The sequence below is a fragment of the Temnothorax longispinosus genome, chromosome 2, assembly GCF_030848805.1.
Source record: "Temnothorax longispinosus isolate EJ_2023e chromosome 2, Tlon_JGU_v1, whole genome shotgun sequence".
Classification (NCBI taxonomy): domain Eukaryota; kingdom Metazoa; phylum Arthropoda; class Insecta; order Hymenoptera; family Formicidae; genus Temnothorax; species Temnothorax longispinosus.
In genome coordinates this window covers 18,575,060-18,596,281 of record NC_092359.1, presented here as the reverse complement: position 1 = coordinate 18,596,281, position 21,222 = coordinate 18,575,060, and the positions used below count along the sequence as shown (strand labels likewise).

The 21,222-nt window shown below is 41.0% G+C and overlaps 2 protein-coding genes across 4 annotated transcripts in view; both read left to right on the top strand.

The window, feature by feature from the left end:
- Nucleotides 1-242: 242 nt before the first annotated feature.
- Nucleotides 243-2,392, top strand: LOC139808604 (DALR anticodon-binding domain-containing protein 3). The gene is made up of 5 exons (XM_071770769.1): nt 243-576; nt 797-1,430; nt 1,636-1,769; nt 1,967-2,134; nt 2,206-2,392. Exons 1-5 carry the CDS (start codon nt 313-315, stop codon nt 2,323-2,325), a joined length of 1,320 nt encoding a protein of 439 aa, XP_071626870.1. The 5' UTR covers nt 243-312; the 3' UTR covers nt 2,326-2,392.
- A 1,223-nt stretch (nt 2,393-3,615) lies between these two features.
- Nucleotides 3,616-21,222, top strand: part of LOC139808435 (MAX dimerization protein) — a 46,507-nt gene continuing 28,900 nt past the window's right edge. Inside the window, exons 1-4 of one of the 3 annotated variants that reach the window (XM_071770414.1) lie at nt 3,616-3,822; nt 6,583-7,755; nt 10,148-10,241; nt 11,009-11,038. In XM_071770414.1, coding sequence (XP_071626515.1) covers nt 7,701-7,755; nt 10,148-10,241; nt 11,009-11,038 — 179 coding nt within the window. In that variant the 5' untranslated portion in view covers nt 3,616-3,822; nt 6,583-7,700. Of the gene's footprint in view, nt 3,901-3,958; nt 4,399-6,582; nt 7,756-10,147; nt 10,242-11,008; nt 11,039-21,222 lie in introns of those variants that run through there. The other 2 variants (XM_071770413.1, XM_071770415.1) reach the window with 2 other exon arrangements.

The following is a 21,222-nucleotide window of genomic DNA, read 5'->3' as shown; positions in this document are numbered from 1 at the left end:
TTATTATTTTCAGCATTTTTGTTATTTTACTTCCTATTTTTCTTTCAATATCTGAATATTCTTATTTCGTTCCGAGTGCACAAAGTTCAACACAGTACAGCTACCCAATTGTTATGATAGCGACACGTGTATTCTTTGCAGCTGCACCGCTTGCACTTTTCATCTTTTCTCTTCTTTTCTCCAACGCTTAATTATACAATTATCTCATTTTAAGAGCAGTAAGTGCAATATAATGCAACGACGAGGAATCGAATACAGAATCTTGTGTCATAGCAAGTGTCACTTGCTGCCGATCAGCATATATCGTCGTCAATGGAAACCTGGACTGGTTTCTCCACCAGATCTATTATCGACGACATCGTCTCCCATTTTACTGGCGATACGCATAGAAATTCTTCGGTAATCAAGGTAAATTGCGAGAATCTATCGGCAAATGGAGAGCTGTATTTCCTGTGCAATTTCAAAGCATGGAGAGGTCTCTTGGTTTGCTCCAAGAGTTGCACAAGCATCTTGCAACATCTTGCACACACACGTGGCGCAACGAAAGGCAATACAGACGCGGATGTGGCTGAAGAGGTGAACAAATATTGTCAATATCGATTGGAACGGATTAGAATTTAATAGATTCATACTAGCGCACTTCCATACATTTTCTGCGCTTAAAATGCAATACATAATGTTACCGCATATGAAATGTTGAATTTCAAAAAACCACCTTTATCAAAAGTTGTTAAATAAATCTGATTATTTAGCGTTACGTCATATTCATGATTACAAAATTCCTATATCTTGGCAGGTCTTCGAACAGCTAATATCCAAGAGCAGCAGCTGGCCAATAAGAATACAAAGATGCATGTTGCAAAGGGAAAGGATCTGTTTGTTCTTGAATCGAGGAGATATTATTGCAAACAGTATAACGATGGCTATCGAGTGTGGAATGACGTTCGGAAAGGCTAAATCGACCGGTAAAGCATTTACGTTCAAGTATCAGCCCGATGGACAGTCGGATCTTACTACTCAAAGGTTGCGTCTAATGAGAAACATTGCTACAAAGGCGTTGAGTCTACACGGACATACATTGTCGACTGGGGAAATCTGCGCTGGCAGATATGTGTTCACCAGCAAATCAGAGGGATCGGTCGATGAAGGATACGAGAAGTATGTCTGCGGCGTTGTGAAGAATTCCCAAACGAATTTAAAAGAGACATGTCTTACGTGGGAGCAATATATAAAATGCAAAATGAACCAATTGGCCGAATTGAGCGAGCATAAGTTTATCGAGGGTGAGATGAACAATGCAAAAGATTTCTTCCTGCGGAACTTAGCCAGTGCCATTGTCATTTTCGAATTAATGGCTGTGAAACCAAGTCGATCAGTTATTATCGGGAATAATAATTTTCAAGACGACAGGAGCATTACAAATACCAGAGGTATGTTTCATATCAGTAAATTACTGATTGTTTAGTGAATATTTTTCTGATACGTATTCTTATTATTATATTCATCCATTTGCTCAAAAGGATTTTATAATTATTCCAAAAATGTTCAATCTTAGCGTCGATTTTATTTGACAAGTACGCATGACACACATACAACAATAAGAAATTACAAGTAAAAATGATTTAATTATTGTAGGTGCGTCATTTGCGTTGTACAACACTGCCAGGATAGCGACAATTTTAACAAAACACGATGAGAAGGTATTGCGTGGAGATTATCCTAGTTTGCCAGATATAAAAAATGTAGATTTCTCGCAGTTACAAGAAGAAGTAAGTCTAGTGTTTCTGAATCTTTTTCGACAAGTTATTCTATACTTTCTCAATTTTGCGATTTTTATACTTGGAGAGAATTGCTTTTGTAGGCTTAAAATTCGATATATTTGTACTTAAAAAAAAATTTTAGCTGTTAAATTCCCCAATTGTTTAAATTTTGATTTTTTTTTAAAGAGAAATTGATTTATCTGCAGGAAGAATGGGAGCTCATATATAATTTTATCTTCGGATATCCACAAATGATAAACAATTGCCTGAAGTGCGAACCAAGTTTTCATATTTATCCGCAAGTCGTATGCCTGTTCTTATCACGATTATGCCAAAAGTTTAGCGTTTACTATCGAAGAGTCAGAATTTTGACGGTAAGAAAACCTCTAAAGAAAACTTTATGCCTATACTTTATTATATTTTTACATCAAATTGTGATTTTTAGGAAGGAGGTGATCATTTGATCCCCAAGATGGTTGCAAGATTGTACATGCTGCGTGCGTTGCAAGTTGTCTTTGAGAACGCGCTGGATATTTTGGGCATCAAGCCAGTATCGCGAATGTGAAATAATTTCACGCAGAAAAAATGATCAAAGGTTATATTTGGCGTAATAAATAAAATTGTTACATTTCTATTGTTTGAAACTGTACAACCTTCTTGTCTTCTGGAAATATTTTTTCGAGTCGTAGTGCTTTACTTATTTATCTCTCACTTTTAGTTATCGCTTCTATCGAGCAATGTTTCGTGACTATTTCAATCTGCAATTTGTTCTTTTTTTTTCAATGTTAACGATTGGCGATATAAAGATTTTTCAATTATTTCTAATCGAGCTTCAAACTTTTCTCAGGAATTACTAGTCTTTAATCACACCATAGTAACTCTTTTCAAACACAGAAAATAAAGTGCATCTGAATTAAAGAAAATTTTGAAGTCATTAAAGGAATCCTACGAGTATTGTTTCTCGGTCTTCTTTCTATTATACAATATAAAAGCACTTGACAAAAGGTCCGATTCAGAATATGTTAATTTATGCGCTTCACATAATTATTTAAATTCATGTGTAAGAACAATGACCGCGCGTAGAGGTCATTTATACCTAATTTCTTAAGGTGATCCTAAAGCCGTGATCCTAGCCGGTTTTTTTCAGTTTTTTTCTTAGCACTAATCTTTTAATTGGCTTTATAGAAATGCAAAATTCTTGTCTAGAATTAAAGTACGCATCAAAATCTAGGTCATGGTGGTCGAATTTATATGTGGTGGTCGTCACGTATAACAAAAAATATTAATTTTTTTTCGTTTTTGATATAAATTCGACCACCATGACCTAGATTTTGATGCGTACTTTAATTCTAGACAAGAATTTTGCATTTCTATAAAGCCAATTAAAAGATTAGTGCTAAGAAAAAAACCGAAAAAAACCGACTAGGATCACGGCTTTAGGATCACCTTAATCTCTAACAATTTCCAAATATTCGTATTCATTCGTATTTCAATTTTCAATGCATCCGTCAATTCGACACGCCGAAAGAACGGAGTCTCGGGCGCGCTCGGCCACGTTCGGCTCGGCTCCGCTCAGGTTCGGTTCAGCTGCGCTCGCGGAGCGCTCGGCCCCCGCTGGAAGACGACGACAGCGGCGACGCTGGGCGGCCAGCTGTTTGTTTTGTTTTCGGGCATGAGATTCACGTGACAGCCGGCGGGGTGTTGGTGGCGGCACGCGACTACAGCGGCGACGCTTGTTACGCGGGCGCCGATTGGCCGGGCGCGGCGGCAGGCGCGCCGCGCCGGCCAATCGCCGCGTCCGTAAGCGCGCGCGCCGCCGCCGCGCCGGAGCGCTGCTACCGCCGAGGTGAGCGTTTTGACATCGATAAATGCGTGCGAGTGCTCGCGAAGCGCGGAGGTGCCAAGCTGTCGCCCGCTCGCCCGCTTGGTAGTTCGTGCGTTCGTTTAAACCCGTTTCGTCACCGCGTTAATCGTCCGCGTATACCGTCGCGTCATCACTCCGGGGCCGAGCCGTTTCTTCTCGTCGCCGTGGCCGCTCGCTCCGTTCTCCATTCGCGTTTCGGTATATTGTTCGTTGTCTCCGATCAGCCCGCTCCCACTTCGCCGCCACCGTGCGCCCCTCCGCCCCTGTGGGAAACCTGTGAGTGTGAGCGAGAGAGCGTGATATAGCGAGTCTATAGTAGTGCTGGGTAGAGTGCCGATCGTTCCACGCAACGCAGTGAAAACAGGCACCGTTGTCTTCAGTCTCCTCACCCCCCCCCCCCTCTTTCTCCGTCTCACCACCTCGTCACTTCTCTCGCACCTATCTTCGGAGCGCTTCTCTATCGCCGCCCGCGACCCGTGCCAAATGTCATCGGGCGGATGTTAGGCATATATACGGGCGTGCATATATACGTATGCGTACGTAAATATACACAGGGGCGTGAATGTATGCATACGTGTACGTATTCGTACGCGCGTGCGTGTGTGTACGCGTTCGCGCGCGCGCGCGCGCGTGCCTGTAGAGAGACGTACGCATACGGGGCGCCCCGTACGCGCGACGACGAGGGGACGACGGGATTCTCAGCTGGCGCATTCTAGTGGACGTTCGGGTAGAAAGTGCTGTTGCGCGAAGGCAGCTCCGGCTGCCCCTTTGTTTGTGAGTTATCAGCTGGCGCGTTGCTCGCGCCTCGTAACGATAGCGGGGCCTCCCCGGTGGGGGGGGCCTCGCGGCTATTGTTCGCTACCGCTGGCCCAAATCGCGGCAGAATCCCCTCCCCCCTCCCCCACCCCTCCGCCGCCGCCGCGTCCGAGACTCGCGCGAGAAATTCGGTCCTATTCGGAATCGCCTGCTTTCCGAAACAATCCCGCTTCCCCTTCTCTCCCTCGCCCCTCCCCCCCCTTCCCTTGTGCGTTCGCTCCGCGTTCAATCGTGATGACAGATGGCTTTTCGGTTAACTTCAAGTGCGATTTCTTTCATTCGAAACGGAAACCTCGCTTCTCCGGCCGTCGCCGAGACTCGACGAAAACGCGGGGGTGTCCGCTCGGGGAACGTTTTCGCGGCCGAGGAGGGAACCGACGCCGAATTTATCGAGGAACGCGCCGTGAAACGTGAAAGCGAAACATCCGGCGTGATATACGCCGAATACTGTAAATTTCCTGTGTTTATTTCTATCGATGCAAATTAATCTCGATTTAAACTACTTTTTATCTTTTTCCTAATTCTGAAAATATTTTTCTAATTCTAAGAATTTTTTTTTCCAAAAAGTAAGTTAAATCGAGATTAAAGTTAATCCGCATTGATAGAAATGGACGTTAAACGTTTGTTCGATCGAACTTGGCGCGCGACGTGAAGTTTGCCGAATCTCGGACAAGTCTGTAAATGCAACGACTTGGCAAAGAAAGCGATTTTTCAACGTTGACGCCAACGGGGAAGAAACTTGTGTGTATGCTTATTGTGTCCTGCGTTTATATTATCAAAACTTTGTCTGGATGAAATTAACCTCTAATTCTTGTATCGCAATCGCTTTGTACTAACCGCCTTATCACTAACCACGCATTCTTCACGTATCACGTAAACTAATTTTGTTCTCCCTTTCGCCTCTTTTTTTTTTCTTTAGGTCCGTTTGATTTAATCGCATTTCGTATGCTTTCCCTCCTCACATTGTCTGAAATCTGAATGCGCACCCATTTCTTTAAATGTAGAAACTGCAAAGCTGGAATGAGCCGAGCTTTTTTATAAATAAATTATTTTTTTATGTATGTTTTGTATTTAGTTCTTAACTCACTTCTCTGCATTAACAAACCTACCTTTAATCCTTGATCAAAATCTGAAAATTTTATTTTTAAATTTTACATATTTTTAAAATTTTCAGGGACACGTTTCCGAAATATCCATTTATCTCCTTCTGTGTATCTCTGTAACGCAAAAATAATTATTTAACTTGCAATTTTTTAAATATTTTACATAATTCAACGCTAATGAATTGTTAATCAATCGTTACTCAATTCATTTGGCGAATCTGAAACATGAATATTTCAGTTTGATATTTAAATGTTATTTACGTTTCATTTTCTGATAACCGAAAGTTTAATCTTCCCGAACGTCAAAGCCGTGTGTTTTTCTTCGTGCCGTACGTGCCGCGATGCACACGCATGCACGCGGCGGGATGAATAATTTTGTGCTCTCGTTCTCTCTCGCGCGGACATTTATACACACGTAGATCCTTCCCGTTAATCTCCGTCGGAAACGTAAGTATGACGACAAAGGATTAAATTCCCGCGCGTCCTCCCCCCGTCTCTGACTCGCTAAATAATCTCATTCCGAGGCGCGCGCATAATAATAAATTTTCGCTTTATCGCTCTTTCTATATTTATCCGTCTCTCTCTCACTCGCGCGCGCGCTCCGTTTCCGTTTTACTCGCTGTTTATTTTTCTCGCGTTACGCGACCGCGCGTAGGCGTATTCTCTCTTTCATTCCGTTCTCTCCTCTCGCTCTTTCGCTCGTCGTGCGTTGTTTTGCTCCCTCTCCCCACCCTCTCGCCCTGTGTATGCGTGTGCGCGCGCGCGCGCGTATGTGTGCGTGCGTGCGTGCGCGCGCGCGTGTGTTGCTCGCGCGATCGGCTTCTCTCTCGGCGGCGTTCGAAGCGCAGTTACCTCACGCGGCACTTTCGTATCGGTGGTATCGCGACGGTTGTGTGTACACCGTCGCCGTTTATTTATGTCGGGAATCGCGTACACGCGAAATCAAAAGCGCCACGAGTCGCGCCGCTCGCGTCGAACGCCCCACGCGGACGCAACACGACGGTTGGTGATAATCGGCTTCCCTTTTGTGATTTCGCAGTGGTAATCGCGGCTAAATGCGGTGAAACGCAGTGAGGAAAGGAGCCACGAGAGAGCGGGGAGAGAGTTGCAAGAGGAGAAGAGCACGGTCGCGGCACAAGGGGGAGGAGAGGAATCAAAGACGACCGGACAATCGCGATCGAGGTGCGGAGGGCCACGTCGTGAGTGAGGAAAACAATAAAGCAGCAACGCGCTTTCTGACGTTTAAAAGGACGCTGGACGCCGAAGGGAGCATTCGAGTGAAAATTCGCGCGTTCCGAAGATCGATCGGCGATCGGGCGAAGAAATAACGTGGATTCTCTCGTCGACGAATTCATCGACACGAAGGAGGGAACATTCGACGGAGGCCGAGGCATCGAAAACTGGAATCGCTTCGCGGAGGCGAATTCATCGGCCCGAGCGAGAGATCCATCGGGGGACGACGATCGGGGCGAGGGGGGACCTGACTCGAGATATTCATCGATTGTCGTTGTTGTTGTTGTTGTTGCTGTGGTCGCGACGACGGGTGCGAAGGGGCGACCGTTCGTGAGTCAAACCGGAGCGGCGGTGTAGAGAAAGAACTTTTTCCGCGCGTATATCCATCCATCTCTCGGCCGCCGCCGCTGCCGCCGCCGCCGTCGTCGTCGTCGCTGTCGCCGTCCGCGGATTGGTGCACGTACTTCTCCAGTTCCTCGGTGTGTGCGTGTGTTGTGTGCGTGTGCGCGCGCGCGTCGGTGTCGTCATCGTGTTGTTGTTACCCGCACGCGCGCGCGCGCGTCCCGTGTGCGCGCAGTTACGCTGCCGAAGGTAGCCGACGTGCGGCGGAGTCGCCCGAGGCGAGGCGAGGCGAGGCGGCGCGGCGCGGCGCGGCCGAAGACATCACGATTACGTATCTCGCCGGCTCGACCCTCCCCCCTCTTCGTTCTCGCTTGCGCGCCTGCCGTCAGTGCCGTCGGTACGCCGCGCGTCGTGTGTGCCGCGTGCGTGTGAGGCTGTGCGCCGCGTCGTCGTCGTCGTCGCCATCGTCGTCGTCCGTGTGTGTGTCCCCGGCGGCACGTGTGTTGGCGCGGGAGCGTGCGGCAGAAGAAGGGGGAACGAGCGCGAACGGAAGCAGCCAGGATTACTCCAAACCGAGGAAATATGAGCATTGCTGCCCTATTGCAAGCCGCCGAGTACATTGAACGAAGGGAAAGAGGTGAGTACCTTGCGCCTCCTGTTTCTCTCTCTTTTTTTTTAATCGCGATCGCGCGCGAAGGAGCAAGCTTCCCGCGACAGCCGATTATAAATAAACATGGATATAATAACTCCAGAAAAATTCCCGACTTTATAAGTTAATAATTCCGCCACGAGCAATAAGGTTAGTTCTTTTTAAATTCTTTCAAGTATAAAAGAAGTCAGAAAACTTTGGAGTACTCCTACTATTGTCTATGTATTATATATCGTTTCCCGTTACCCGTTTCTAAAACTTGGCAACATTTTACAAACTGCGCGACGAATTTGAATTTCCCTGTGAAGTTTCGTGGTTCGATTACGGATTATCCGCGTAAGTTCTCGGTCGAAAAATTCGGTCTACGATCTCACGAATATCCGATCTTTGTTTTTGCGATGGATCGTACGCCCCGCGCGATGATCTCATTTTATCATCCCACTTGTAATGCTGCTGCGTCGTACGTATAGATCGACGTCCTCGCCGCGTGCAACGCACGTCGTTTACAACGCTCGCGCGCGCGCGCGCGCGTCTCCGTTCCTTCGTGCGTCGTACCACGTTGGGAGATTTCCAATGGAGTCGTCGTGCACACGTGGGATCGCGCGAGGGGGACGCGAATACGATCGCAGCGAGAAACGACGGGGCGGCCAATCGGCTCGTCGCTTTTCCGTAGGAGCCAACGATCGATTGGCCGCGCGCGGCGCGGCGTCCGCTTTTTGTCTCAACGCGGCCGAGCGCGGGAACGGAAGATCGCGTTGTTGACGTATTACGCGACTGCATGCGTGCCGTGGCCGTTTAAATATTCACGCGTGACCGTTGATCATTCGAGAAACGGCAACGCGGTCTCGTAAGCGGCCGGACGTGACATTTCGCAGTTTGACGTATCTTTGCGTTTGTACGAAATGAATTGAATAAAAAATGACAACGTAGTAATGGCTGTCGTTTTGCCGAACCTCTTAGCTAAGTGCAAAGTAGCAATTAAGTGTAATTGGTTGGATCTAAAGGTAAGAACCAATCACATTCAATTGCTACTTTGCGCTTAGCTAAGCAGAGGCTCGGCAAAACGCAGCCAATGATAAATCGAAATCAATCATGTAAAAATTATATATATGTTTCTCGAACGGTCACGGCGCGCGGCGCGCCGATTGTTTGGCCAGGAAGTACGCGCCCTGAAAATACGCGTGTAAATTCTGGGTATTAGGGTACCTACTCGCGACCGCACTTATGCACATGAAGCTTCGATTTTATGAAACACTTGTAAAATAAACGTCGTTTGATAACGAAGCGTTATCGCGCGGTATCGCGTTAAAGCGCAACGTGCCGCTCTCAGGAGCGTGCCGTTTCTTGCGGTTTTTCAAGTCACCGTAAATTTGGGGCACGCAGAGAGAATCGGAAAGTTCGTATAATTAGTTCGTGAGCCATGAAACCGCGTCACGGAAACGGTCCGTATACATTTTGCGACAAATGCGATTACGTTACTGGGAGAATTTTCGTTGAGACGAGTTCGTTTCCACGAACGCTCGCAGTGTATATACGCGGTTTTTATGGAGGAAAAAAAACGTTTGGGGTGAACGAACGAAAGTAAATCTGAGAAAGTATGTATCGATCTGAGATTTGTCTTAATTTGTTCGCGACCTCTTTATCTATGGAAATGTATTCTAGAGTCTCTATTTTTATCTGATTTCGAGTGTCTGTCAGTCTTAATTTAATCCCGGTGTCTCTATTTATATACAAATTTATTCCGATGCGTCTATTTCGATTCGTCGCGATGCACTTTGCTTATCTCGATTTAATTTAACGTCTATTTTTAGAAACGTAAACGTTACAGTTATATTTCTAATGTGCTCGATAAGAACCGGGATGGATTGATGTGAGCTAATTTAACGGCGCGCGCAATTATTTGAATTCATGCGTTTCGCTTGAAAAATCGCGAGACGAGGCGCAATTGTGCGCCTCAAATCAAACGTGACACTTTCCTGAAACGGTATGAAATGTAGAACGATCTAAAGAAAATAAAACGTCATTCACTGTCAATGCGTCTGTCGTCGCTCGCTCTCTAACGAATCTAACGAGCCTCGAAAACTCTCTTGTGAGTCACACGTCGCGAGTTTCTTTCGTATATTTAAATATCTGTATTGCTTCTGAGTGCAGAAATAATATTGGCGATATAGAGTTGGGCGTTACGAGGATTCGCAATTGAAAACGACGATATGTAATTAAAGGAAACGCTTTATAATTCGGAGATGAATGATTTGAAGTGTTTATCAGCATTTACTTTGAGCGCATAAGGTTTAAGCCAACTTTAGGACGTTGTATATAATAATTGTATATAAATATGTAATTACGGTCTGCTTATCGATTTATCGCTTTCTGATTACAGAAGCTGAACATGGCTATGCTTCAACGATGCCAATACCTGACGATATGCGGACGATTACAAAGAGGCCAAAGACGAAGAAGTCCCAAGGCAGCAGGTTCGTGTTGTGGTAAAATAGCTTTTGAGAGACGACACACGGAAATTTACGTACATAAAAAATGTGTACCATAATGCAACGTAATTAGAGTAATATTAACATCCAGAATTTTTTAAAAGTCAAGAGATGTCTCTTGAACTTTATATTCTGGATGTTAATATTACTCTAATTACGTTGCATTAACATGAATCTTTTTATAAATGTGCGATGCACAAACTGCCAGCGGTTTCTATAATAACAGTCCCATATTCGACTTCAAAGACCTCACAGAGAGAAAGAGAGGAATGTTAAACGAATTTTTCAATTTTTTACATTTACTGTAATTCGAAAATATTTGCAAATATTTCAACAAAAGCTGAAACGTGTTTCAATAGAAGCATCATATTACATACTTCGACGCGATATATTTGATTATAAAGAGATGTTCATTTTATGAAAGCGTTCCGTTAAATGGCAACTTTCAGAATTCAGCTTTTCGTATACAACAATGCAAAATATTGTCAATTGGCAGTTTAATCGCTCGTACGTTCAGAACTAAATGCGACTATTGTTGCTACACGTACTATTGTAAATTTTTCTTGCAATTCCGAATAATTTGTAGCTAAAATATTTGCGATATTTTTATGCGCTAAATCTCCGTGTTTTTTTTCGATCTTATATTGTGTTTATATCATCTGGGAGGAGAAATATTGTAGTCCGATTTGCATTTTTATTGGAAATCTTGTTCTCGCAAAATGTAATAAATGTTTTTATTTTTCTATTTTCAGAACGACTCATAATGAGTTGGAGAAAAATAGGTGAGTGTTTTGTGAACTATAATACAATTTTTAAGTTAGTTATATTTAAAAATGATTAATTAACAACAAATAAGGTAATAAAATTATATTATAAAGTTAATAGTTGCAACTTATAATTACACATAATTACGTAAATTGAAATGAGTTATATTTTTTTAAAATAAATTATTTTCTTAATGATTTGAACAGTGAACTCGCTTTCACGTTAAATTTATGCGTCATAAGTAAATTTATAAATTAAATTTGGGAAATTAATGCGCTGCGCTTAGATAAGATTAAAATCGGAATTTATCGGAAATATAAATTCGAGCAAGATTAAAATCTGTTGGAAATAAATTGGAATGAATATATAAAACATTTGGTGTGTGTGGCAGTGTGACCTTTCGAAATTAATTCTTTTAAAAATAAAAAATAAATATATCGGCGGCCGATACATTTTGCGTGGGCGAGAAAGACGGAGGCGGAAAGATAATTATGCGAGACACTTTTAACAGAACAATGTTAAATAAAATAAATAGAATAATATTATACGTTCGAAGAGCCGAAAATAAAAAAAGAAAATACCTTTTGGAAATACGCGTTATTGCGTTATGTAACGCAAATACGGGATGTAACAAGGAGCAGCGGGTTTTTACATTGGCCATTTCTGTGTCACGCCAGCCCTTGTGTAACTTTCTCTCCCCCTCTGATCCCTCTCCCCATCGTGAGCACTATTCGCACATAGGCTGCTTGGGTGTAAAAAAAATCGATAGTCCGCCTGCGACCATCTCGCTTTCTCTCTTATTCTCTAGAGCACCCCTTTTACCCTCTCTTTCTCTCTTCATGCACCGCTGACTAGCGAGTTTTAATCCCCCTTTTTCTCGAAATGCTTATAGCACGTCAACATTTTTTTGAAAGTTTTCGAAATTCTTTTACGAACTATGGGAGTTAATCAAGTTTATAACAACATACGGTTACAACATTGTGCATAAAATATATAAAATATACAAAGAGTCTACCTCCCTTCTGATACATAATAGTACTCCTATAAAGTGCAAACTTTTTTGCCAATTGGATCAATTGGATCAATTTTAATTCTTTGTTTTATGTTTATTTCCTTGATTACGTGTTGCTTATCACGTATATTAAATTGTATATTTCAATATCCAGTTCCCTTAAGATTATAACTCTTCCTAAATGTGAAATTTATATCACGAACTGTTTCTGTAACGTTATATTCTATTTTAAAAGTAGTAACATTGTACGAATTTTCCAATTTCCTATATTGTCACGAATTTATTGTAGCGTGAAAGAACATGAAGAGAAATTTAGACATTATTTTATAAAGGAATCGCGTTAATTCACGTGGTGCAAAATTTTCGATTATCAAAAGAGACGTTTATTTTTATAAAACTCTTCATAATTTCTTCATAACTCTTCTTTATAATTTTTTAATACTTAAAAATATGTAAAAATACTTAGGAAAGTATTATAGTATATTTCCAATTAATATTTTTTTTTTTTAAGACCACAATAGTTTGCAATTACATTTTATTGGTTTGTTTGTTTTGGCGTTTTGAAGATAAAATTAAATTTCGTCGGCCGGGGTTATTTACGCGTCTGTATCAATGGCGGTTGGTGCAAGCGCTGCATAAGTATGCAGCGCGTGTGACAAGCATACTTACGCAGCATACAAAACGCGGAAGCCAATGGCATACTGTCCTAAATTTGGCGCGCGTCGCGCGGCAGAAATAAATCCATGGCGGCTCAAATTGTACTGCGCATTAAAGACCACGATTAGAATTATATTACGATCGATGATCGATGATCCCAGTCGTATAACGATACCGATTTGCGATCCAGTTTTTCGTAGCGTTTTTTTTTTACTTCTGGTTCGGTTGGTTTGAATTGATTTATAAAAATATCGTTTAAAGCGTTATCACAAAAAAATATTATTCCAATTGGTAATCCGGTTAATTAACTGTTAAACACAATTGTAAACACGTTATCTTTTTTTAGATATCATAAAATAAGTTCAAAGTCAGAAATTTAAGATAACGTTCTTTTGCTGTGTATTTACCCGTAATTATTATCTCTTGTTTATTGTCATATATGATTAAGAATAGGCCACTGACCGATTTTGCAAACAATTGGCAAAATTGGAAAAATAGAACATAGAAGTATACGTTACATTTGATGCCTTACGTTTGAAAATTAATATAAATTATTATGAATTAATAAAAAATCGAAAATTTAAAAAGTTGCTATAAAGATTTGAAAAACGGAATTGAATTAATATAAATTGAAAGTTTGAAAGGGTTAAAATAACTGGCTTGAAATTAATTAATTTTCGAGGATTAGTGTTTTATTGTGTCATCGGTGTTATCGATCCGATTGGCAAACAATAGTGATAAGCAATCGCTCGGTTGTGTGTTATTTGTACGAGTCATTGTATAGAATAAAGCGGGGTTTTCCCGAACGTGTACGGAGAGGACATCAGGTCAGCCGGAAAACGAAAGCTCGACAAATGGCTGCGCCAACGCGAGTGAAAATGGCGCCGCTTGCGGCGCCTGAGGACGGATCTCTGGCCCATTTGAAATGCATTGAATTTTTAAGTGCCACCCTTTGTGCCGCTGCTGCCGCCGCGAGATAGCCAACTTCCGGTTCGGCTCCCCGCCACCCTTGCTATGGCTTTTCATAATTTCAACCTGAACCTGAACCTTTCCTGACTGCTTATAGCTTAACCCTTTTATGACCTCGGTACAGATTTATTAAGACGCGGAAGGAAGGATTTTATGTATTTCCTTGTTTCTTAATTAATTTATTATATTTAATGACAAAAATGTTTACTTAGTAATTTATTAATTAAAATAACGTTATATATCTATAATTTTTAGATGGAATGTAATTGTTTATTTATTAGTGTAATTATTAGTAAATTATATAAAATATTAAATTACGTAATTGAAATAGTTAAAGTTAAAAAACATTTTTACATTATTGGACAAACAGTTTTTAGGAGTTTTTAATTAAGGTTCTTGTTTTTAAAAGGTCAAAGGCGTCCTTTGGCTATTATATAATATCAATTAAAAATGAATATCTCAATTTAAAAACGGAGAGTTGTGGAACCATCGCCATCGTAAATTGCGAACTTGAAGATACGCGCATAGAGTACTTAAATAAATCTGCATTATTTTTCATGCGAAGCTGAAGGTAGGGGGAGAAGAGATGAGAGGACGTTAAATAAAGACCTCGATGCGCAAATAGGCGGGTCGAGTGTTTAAAGAAATCCCATCGTATCGGATGCTGCACAAGTTATTGCAGGGCAAAGGTTCAAGTCGATAAATATTCATGTTATTTACGTGCGGTATCGTCGCGTTTAAAGAGCTAAAAAATTTAACATAGGTTAACGTGTGCAAAGCTTATTGATTATTTAGCCCTGAAACCGCTCTCTACCGTGAATAGCCAACGTGTCCCGTCTTTCGAGGTGGAAAATTTGTCAGGAATTGAGCACACTTTTGACGAGCGATATACAATGTAAAAGAGAGAGAGGCGGAGAGGGATGGAGGCCGAATAATTTAATCAGAATTGATACGCGGCGCAGACGCGGGATATATCCTTCGCGAGATCCACGGAGCAGGATGCGGGTTGACTTCGGGGTCAAGGACGACTCGGCGGAGCGTGCACCCTGTGCACCTCCTTTCATTCTCTAACGTTGGGGAGACCGGGAGATGCCCGACGTTGTTTAGAGCATCGACCGACCTTGGTTACAAGCGTTATATATATATATATGTATGTATATCGAAACCTCGCGTATGGAACGTCAGAGTCCGATAGTTTTTAATTTTGCGATACGCTCTCGTAAAATAGACATCTCCCGATGATTAAGTATCGCAGATAAATCACGTTGAAGCGACGTGATTCTTTCGCGAAATAAATCTCAGTTCTTGCGAAGTTTCTGCGACTTTCTAGATTGCAGTAAATTTGTAGAAAATTGGTTTAGCAGTACGCCATAATAAGTTTGCGTTCATATAACATTCTGAAACATTTATACGAATTCCAGATTTCGAGAAAGTCGACAAAATTGACGTAGAAAAACGAGTAGTCTATTACGAGCGTACACAGTTTTTCATCCGGATTTTGGAACTGAAGACACGGTCTTGATTTAATTTTATTTCTTTCCATTTTGAAGATTTTTATTTCCGATTACTTTGTTACGTACGTTACTTTTTTGGGGAATTTGATATACCTATTATAAAGTAGCTTTATATAAATTAATTAAAGTAAGAATTAATTACTTGACTAATATATTATAAACTCGTTTTATAAATTAATGGAAGTTAAGAATTAATAAGTTACTTGTTCGACTGGTACAGCCGAGATGGCAAGGAAAATTGAGAGTGTAGAAGTGTTTCACGTACTATCCGCGTAAGAACGACGCGAGCATTAGGGCCCACGGACCCTTCGCTTGTCTCGACGTCTCTCCGCAGTTCACCATTGCCACTTTGAAGCTCGTTCACCTTGAGCCCTGAACAGTGATTCTCATTCCTGCTTACTCATTCCTGTTCATATTACAATATATACAATAATAACACCATAATTACACACATAAATATTCGGCCAGTGCCATATTGTTGATGGACCGTCGCGCAAATTGAAAATTTGGCAATCTTCATCAGCGACATGACGTTAATCAGCTGCTCTCGCTAGAAGCAATAAATACATTATCATTAACTAGATACAGCTTATCAAAACGTTTCCTCGAAGGATGTGTCATCTCTAGATTTTCAAATCGACATTGAGAAATCAGGCTGTTTATCTCCATTTCTTCTGCTTTCGGTAGATTAATGTTTAGAGTTTCAGACTATCTGTTTGTCAGGAAACACGAATTGATATAGACATTTTTTATTTCTGTTATAAAATTTAGAGAATATTAAAGACGTAATATTAATTAATAATAAAATTAAAATTGATTTTAATGAGATTGAAAAATGTCGATTCTTCGTTCTCTCGGAATTTTGCAGAAACTGGTTGAAACTGTTGACTATCTCGCTGAAAATCAGATTCGCTCGGTTCTTTTTCTTACGTCCGTATGACTTAACGTCAGTATCGCGTCCGGACCGGCTGTAAGCGGATACGCGAGTCGAGAACTGATGTAGTGCGCGCACTTTAATTACCCATTTTTCATTTCACTCCAACTACTTCGACGCCTTCCTGCTGTAACTCGGAAGAGATCGCTTCTCGTCATGACCGGAGAGTTCTCGCATCGCGTTGAATTATCATCATATACGCGCTCTCGCCTTGCCCTCCCACACCGTCTTATATACACTTACCCTCTGTGCGACTTTAAATTTATAGGGAGACACGTTATATGAGTTTTCCAATATTTTGCGTTTCCACAAATTCAACTGTAACTGAAACGTTTCGCCAAAATTGAAAGCGTATATATGCTTTTTTAAAAAGAATCGTCACTTCAATATGTAATATTTGATATTTATTGTATATAGAAGGTATCTCTGTTTATATATTTATTAAATCCACGTATTGTTTTACATGCAACGATATATCTCAAATTCTCTCGTACTTGTCGGCAGAACTTTATGCAAGCTTGATGTATTAGTTTTGTCAGGAATAGAGATTTTTGCTTCTGGCTAAAATAGTCGATCCTTGCAAGAGAAGACAATTATTACAGCAATAATACTACTCAGGTGCATACCTGTTGGACGTAATTCAAACGGGATGAGGGAGGGACAAAGGGGGGGGGGAGAGAAAGAGAGAGAGAGAGAGAGAGAGAGAGAGAGAGGGCGAAAACCAACGGGAGCACATTTCCACGCTGATTGGTTTCCCGTAATTTTCGAGGAACCGGAGTTACATTGACGGTTTGGAGAGTGATTGGAGGTCGTTTTGTGGTCGAACAGAGGGAAGGGGAATGATGTGGAAAAGAGGGTAAGAAGGAAGGCATTGGCAAAATGGCAAGATGGCAAGATAACAATATAACGTTAATTATATAGAAGGACTGTATGAGATGTTACGAATCAAAACCCGTCTTTCACGCACGAATTCTTGCATTTCTACTAATTTGAAAAGCTTTTTTCTTTAATACAAACCAAAGATTAATGTAATCTAATTTTATTCACATAATTTTTTTACCTCAATACAATTTTAATATAAATTGATTTAACAAAATTCTGAAGTAAGTAGATGAAAATAGAGAAAATAATATTTATTAAGATGATAAATAGGTGAGAAAATCATCTATTACAATTTAATTAATTTTTTCGTGTCAACTTTCATAAAGAACGAGTTTGACGTTTGTTTGTAAAAGTATGTAAAAATTGCAATAATTGTCATGTATAATAACCAACTAATTTTCTTGCATCGGTTCTTTAAGAAAACTGATTCGAGGATCATTAAAATTACAGTTATAAGTTATGCAGCACTCTGTATTTTGCACTCAATACCCATACTAATTTTACATGTAAATTACTTGCATTATTGTGTGTGAAAAATATCAGCAACACTTTAACAACACCTTTTACGCCTCATGTTCCTGAAGCTTTAAATAATTTTTTGTTGAATATTTATAATGATCTTGCAATTACTATTTTCTCGTTGTTTACCAGTTGTATCTTATACCAATTTTCTACTTTATCTTCCTGGGCACAAAACAAACTGTAACGTATAAACAATGTACTTTTATTATCTCAATCGGATCGGCGGCAAACAGAAATGACAAATAAGATATCGTTTCTACCAGTCATCACGATGTTCTGGCGCAATTATCATATAATTCAAGGCTTATCATCGATCAGACGCGGCAGATTCGATAAGCGAATCGCGTCTCTGATTGTGATTTCAAGGTGGAGGTCGTCCGAGCCGTCCGTGCGATTCCGGAATAGTTCCTCCTACTGATTCCCCGCACGAGAGCCAATTCGATCGACCTCGCTTCCATTTCCATCCGGAAGTGAGGACACGATGAAGGGAAATCGAACATTCACTCGTCGTGCATACTGAGTATCTCGCGAAGATGTAATCCACAAACTTTTCCAACATATTTGATATTATTCTGAATGAGGAAAAAAGAAGAAAAAATTATATTTATTTAGTTTGTTATTAATTTCTCATTCAGTTGCCTGAAAAAGAAGAGATAACGCGCGGTTGGTTGTGCAATGAAAGAACAGTCTTTATTTCGATGTTTCTTTTTCGCTGTTTTGTTTTCCGCTTGAGTTCCTTATTTGTTGAGATGCCTGCACATGATACGAAATAGTCTTTTATATAGATCCGCCGGTCAATCCGATACTTAAATAATTCGGACGAAACGATCGAATCATATAACTCGTCCTGCACACTTTTTATTGCGGACGAATCGGGAGTCGGGAGGTGCGAGTCGAGTCAGCGAAAGCTTGCGCGCAATACCTGACCTATTGTGCTCGTTAGGGACATTCGGGATCAGCTATTGGATAAGACCCCTTTCCCCGTTATCCTCCATCTTCTCCTTATCATCCCGTTTCCTTCTCACCGCAATGCGAACGACGTCGTCCTCGGGGATATACCCCTATCGCTGAAAGGGATTGGACCTTCAGGAAGGAAACCTAACTTCCACCGTGCTGAAGGACCTCTACCTAATTCTATGGGGCAGGAGTCTCAGGATTTAGAGCGGAGGTGCACTTTGGGGATTCCTCCTTCCTTCCTCTCCTGCTCTGTCCCGCTCTCTTCCTTAACGATCAAGTCCTGCGAAGCCAGCAGGAACGTCGGGATCACGACTTGTTCGTCGGTTCGCCTTAGAAAGGGGTTCTTATGAAAGAAATACGGGGGAAATTGGAAGGAAACAGGTTGATAGGTCCGGTATGAATCGCATTCTTAAGAAATAATCTCTTGTCATTGATTTTAGCAATACACACTTGTTGCAATAATTAAGATTACTTTTTCTCAAATGACCATATTTAGTTTCTACTTTGCAACTGTTCTTTTCTTTTTAGATACAATTTATTTACATTATGATTCTTATAATTTTTTGTAAATTTTTGCTTTGGTATAGATCTTGTTTAAGTATATTTCAAACTTTTGCGAAGTGTCTATGACTTTTTTTAAGTTACAGTAAACTTATGAAAAACATAGAAGCTAATGAGGAATTCGTACATTGCACGATTTTGAAATTGAATACAATATTAAATTTCTACTTTTGAAAACTCTAAAATTTTTAATAATTTACCTTATGTTGGTTGTTTAAATATTTCCATATTTCCAATCATGGAAATCTGAAGAAGTTACAAATGCTATGCTATTGGAAAGGGTCAACGCCCGCGGATCTTTTATTTGCTTTCGTTCTTCCTTGTTCCGGTGTGGATTCTCGGCATTTGGGATGGCGATTGGTCTCTTTCTTTTTTTTTCTTTCCAGCGGTTGTGTGGGTCGTGTCTAGCAAAGATCGCGTTTAATAGATTGTGCCAACTGGTATCCGAGCGGAGTGTCGGCCTCCATTGCTTCTTTTTTTTTCCTTTTTCTTCTTCCTTTCCTTTCCGCGAGATCGTGCCGCACGTCGTAACCTTTCGTGATTCCTTTTTTTTTCCTTTCCTTCTGTCCTCAGATTTTCACGACGTTCATTAAATCTTCATTCGAAATTTTCCGGTGTTTGAACAATGCAAACTTTAAGATCGAACCTGATATTTTACTCCAGTAATTCTTTATTTAATTTGTGGCTCGCTTCTACCCAATTGCACGAATATATTCTATATCTTCTTTTATCTCTATTATTGAGTTATGTTAATTTGAAACTCAAATTAAAAGAGTACCATAAAGATACATATACGTCAATGGATGTTAAATATATATAAATCATGACTCCTAAAAGAAAAAAAATAAATCTCAAGATACATTTCTTGAAATTAGTACAATATCTGGGATAAGATTTCGAACACAAAGATGATGATGTACTTTACGTGTAAAAAGATTTATTTGAATCAAAATTATATATTTCTTCGAAATTGCGCGACCAATAAAAATATTACGCTGTATTTTTTACTTACTTTTTTTGTTTTCTCGCCGGTAATCAGATATTTATTCGACACGCTATCCGTATACTTACATATTTGAAAGAGATTTTCTCGGAGACGGAGATTTTTTTTCTACGATTCCAAGTACTATTCCGTTGGACGTAGCTCAACGTGATGTGTATACCGTGCCATTGCAATTGCGTTGCCGAGTACATCGAACCCGCGCAGGTGAAAGTGAACCAAAGCGGTACTCTCGCACATTCGTGTTCGTTAGACGCTCGGACCCCCTTGATTTGTGAAATCGTCAGCAATCCAAAGGTTAAGCCGCGTGTCGATTCGACAACGAGGTCGCGTTCTCATCATTCGCTCTTCGTATCTCGTTCTGCGATGCTGATGACAATTCGCCGTATGATAATCCAACTTCACTAAATGCTAAAATTTTTTGCGCTCAAAGAGATTTTCGAGAGGTGATGCGCGCTCTGTCTCAGCGTCTCAGATATGCGTATAGAAATCTTAAAAACTGTTGTGAGACGACCAATCGTCGTGGAGACGCTTTACAGAGTCTTTCTTTTTTTTTCCTATAATATTACGTCATTTCTAAGAACGCGAAGATGCTTTCGCGTGGCGAATGAAAACACCTCGAAAATTATACAACAAGAATGGAGGAAGGGTGAAGCGCTCGTCATCGTGGTTTTTCAACTGCGACGAATGTTGCATTCGACCTGGTTCGACCTATAGACAGGCTACACGCGATTATCGGAGCCTGGCTAACGGTCGGACGTGCTCTAGCGAGTAACTGTATCGTTCCAGAAAAGAGCCACGGTACGTGCTCGGTGAGAGGTCAACTTAGGTTACGGATGTTTATCCAGAAGCGCAAAAGCGCGAGAGAGAGAGAGAGAGAGAGAGAGAGAGAGAGAGAGAAAAAAAAGGAAGATATGACAAACCCGTTTGTTTGCCCCAAGTTTAATGTCGCAGCGACGACGCAACAATGTGGTCAGCTTCTAATAACCGTTTCCGTAGCTTTTGTATATCATATAGTTGTTTCTGTCTGCTTTTCGACATAAGTATTCGCATGTTTGAAGCGAATAGCGAATCTAGGAAGCGTTAATGGAGAAATCGGAAAAGTATATGTAACCTCATTGTGTCTGTAATGACAGATAATGTTCACGAGGTTCTAATCGTTCTCATCGCGGCGTGCAGCTCGTAATCATAAC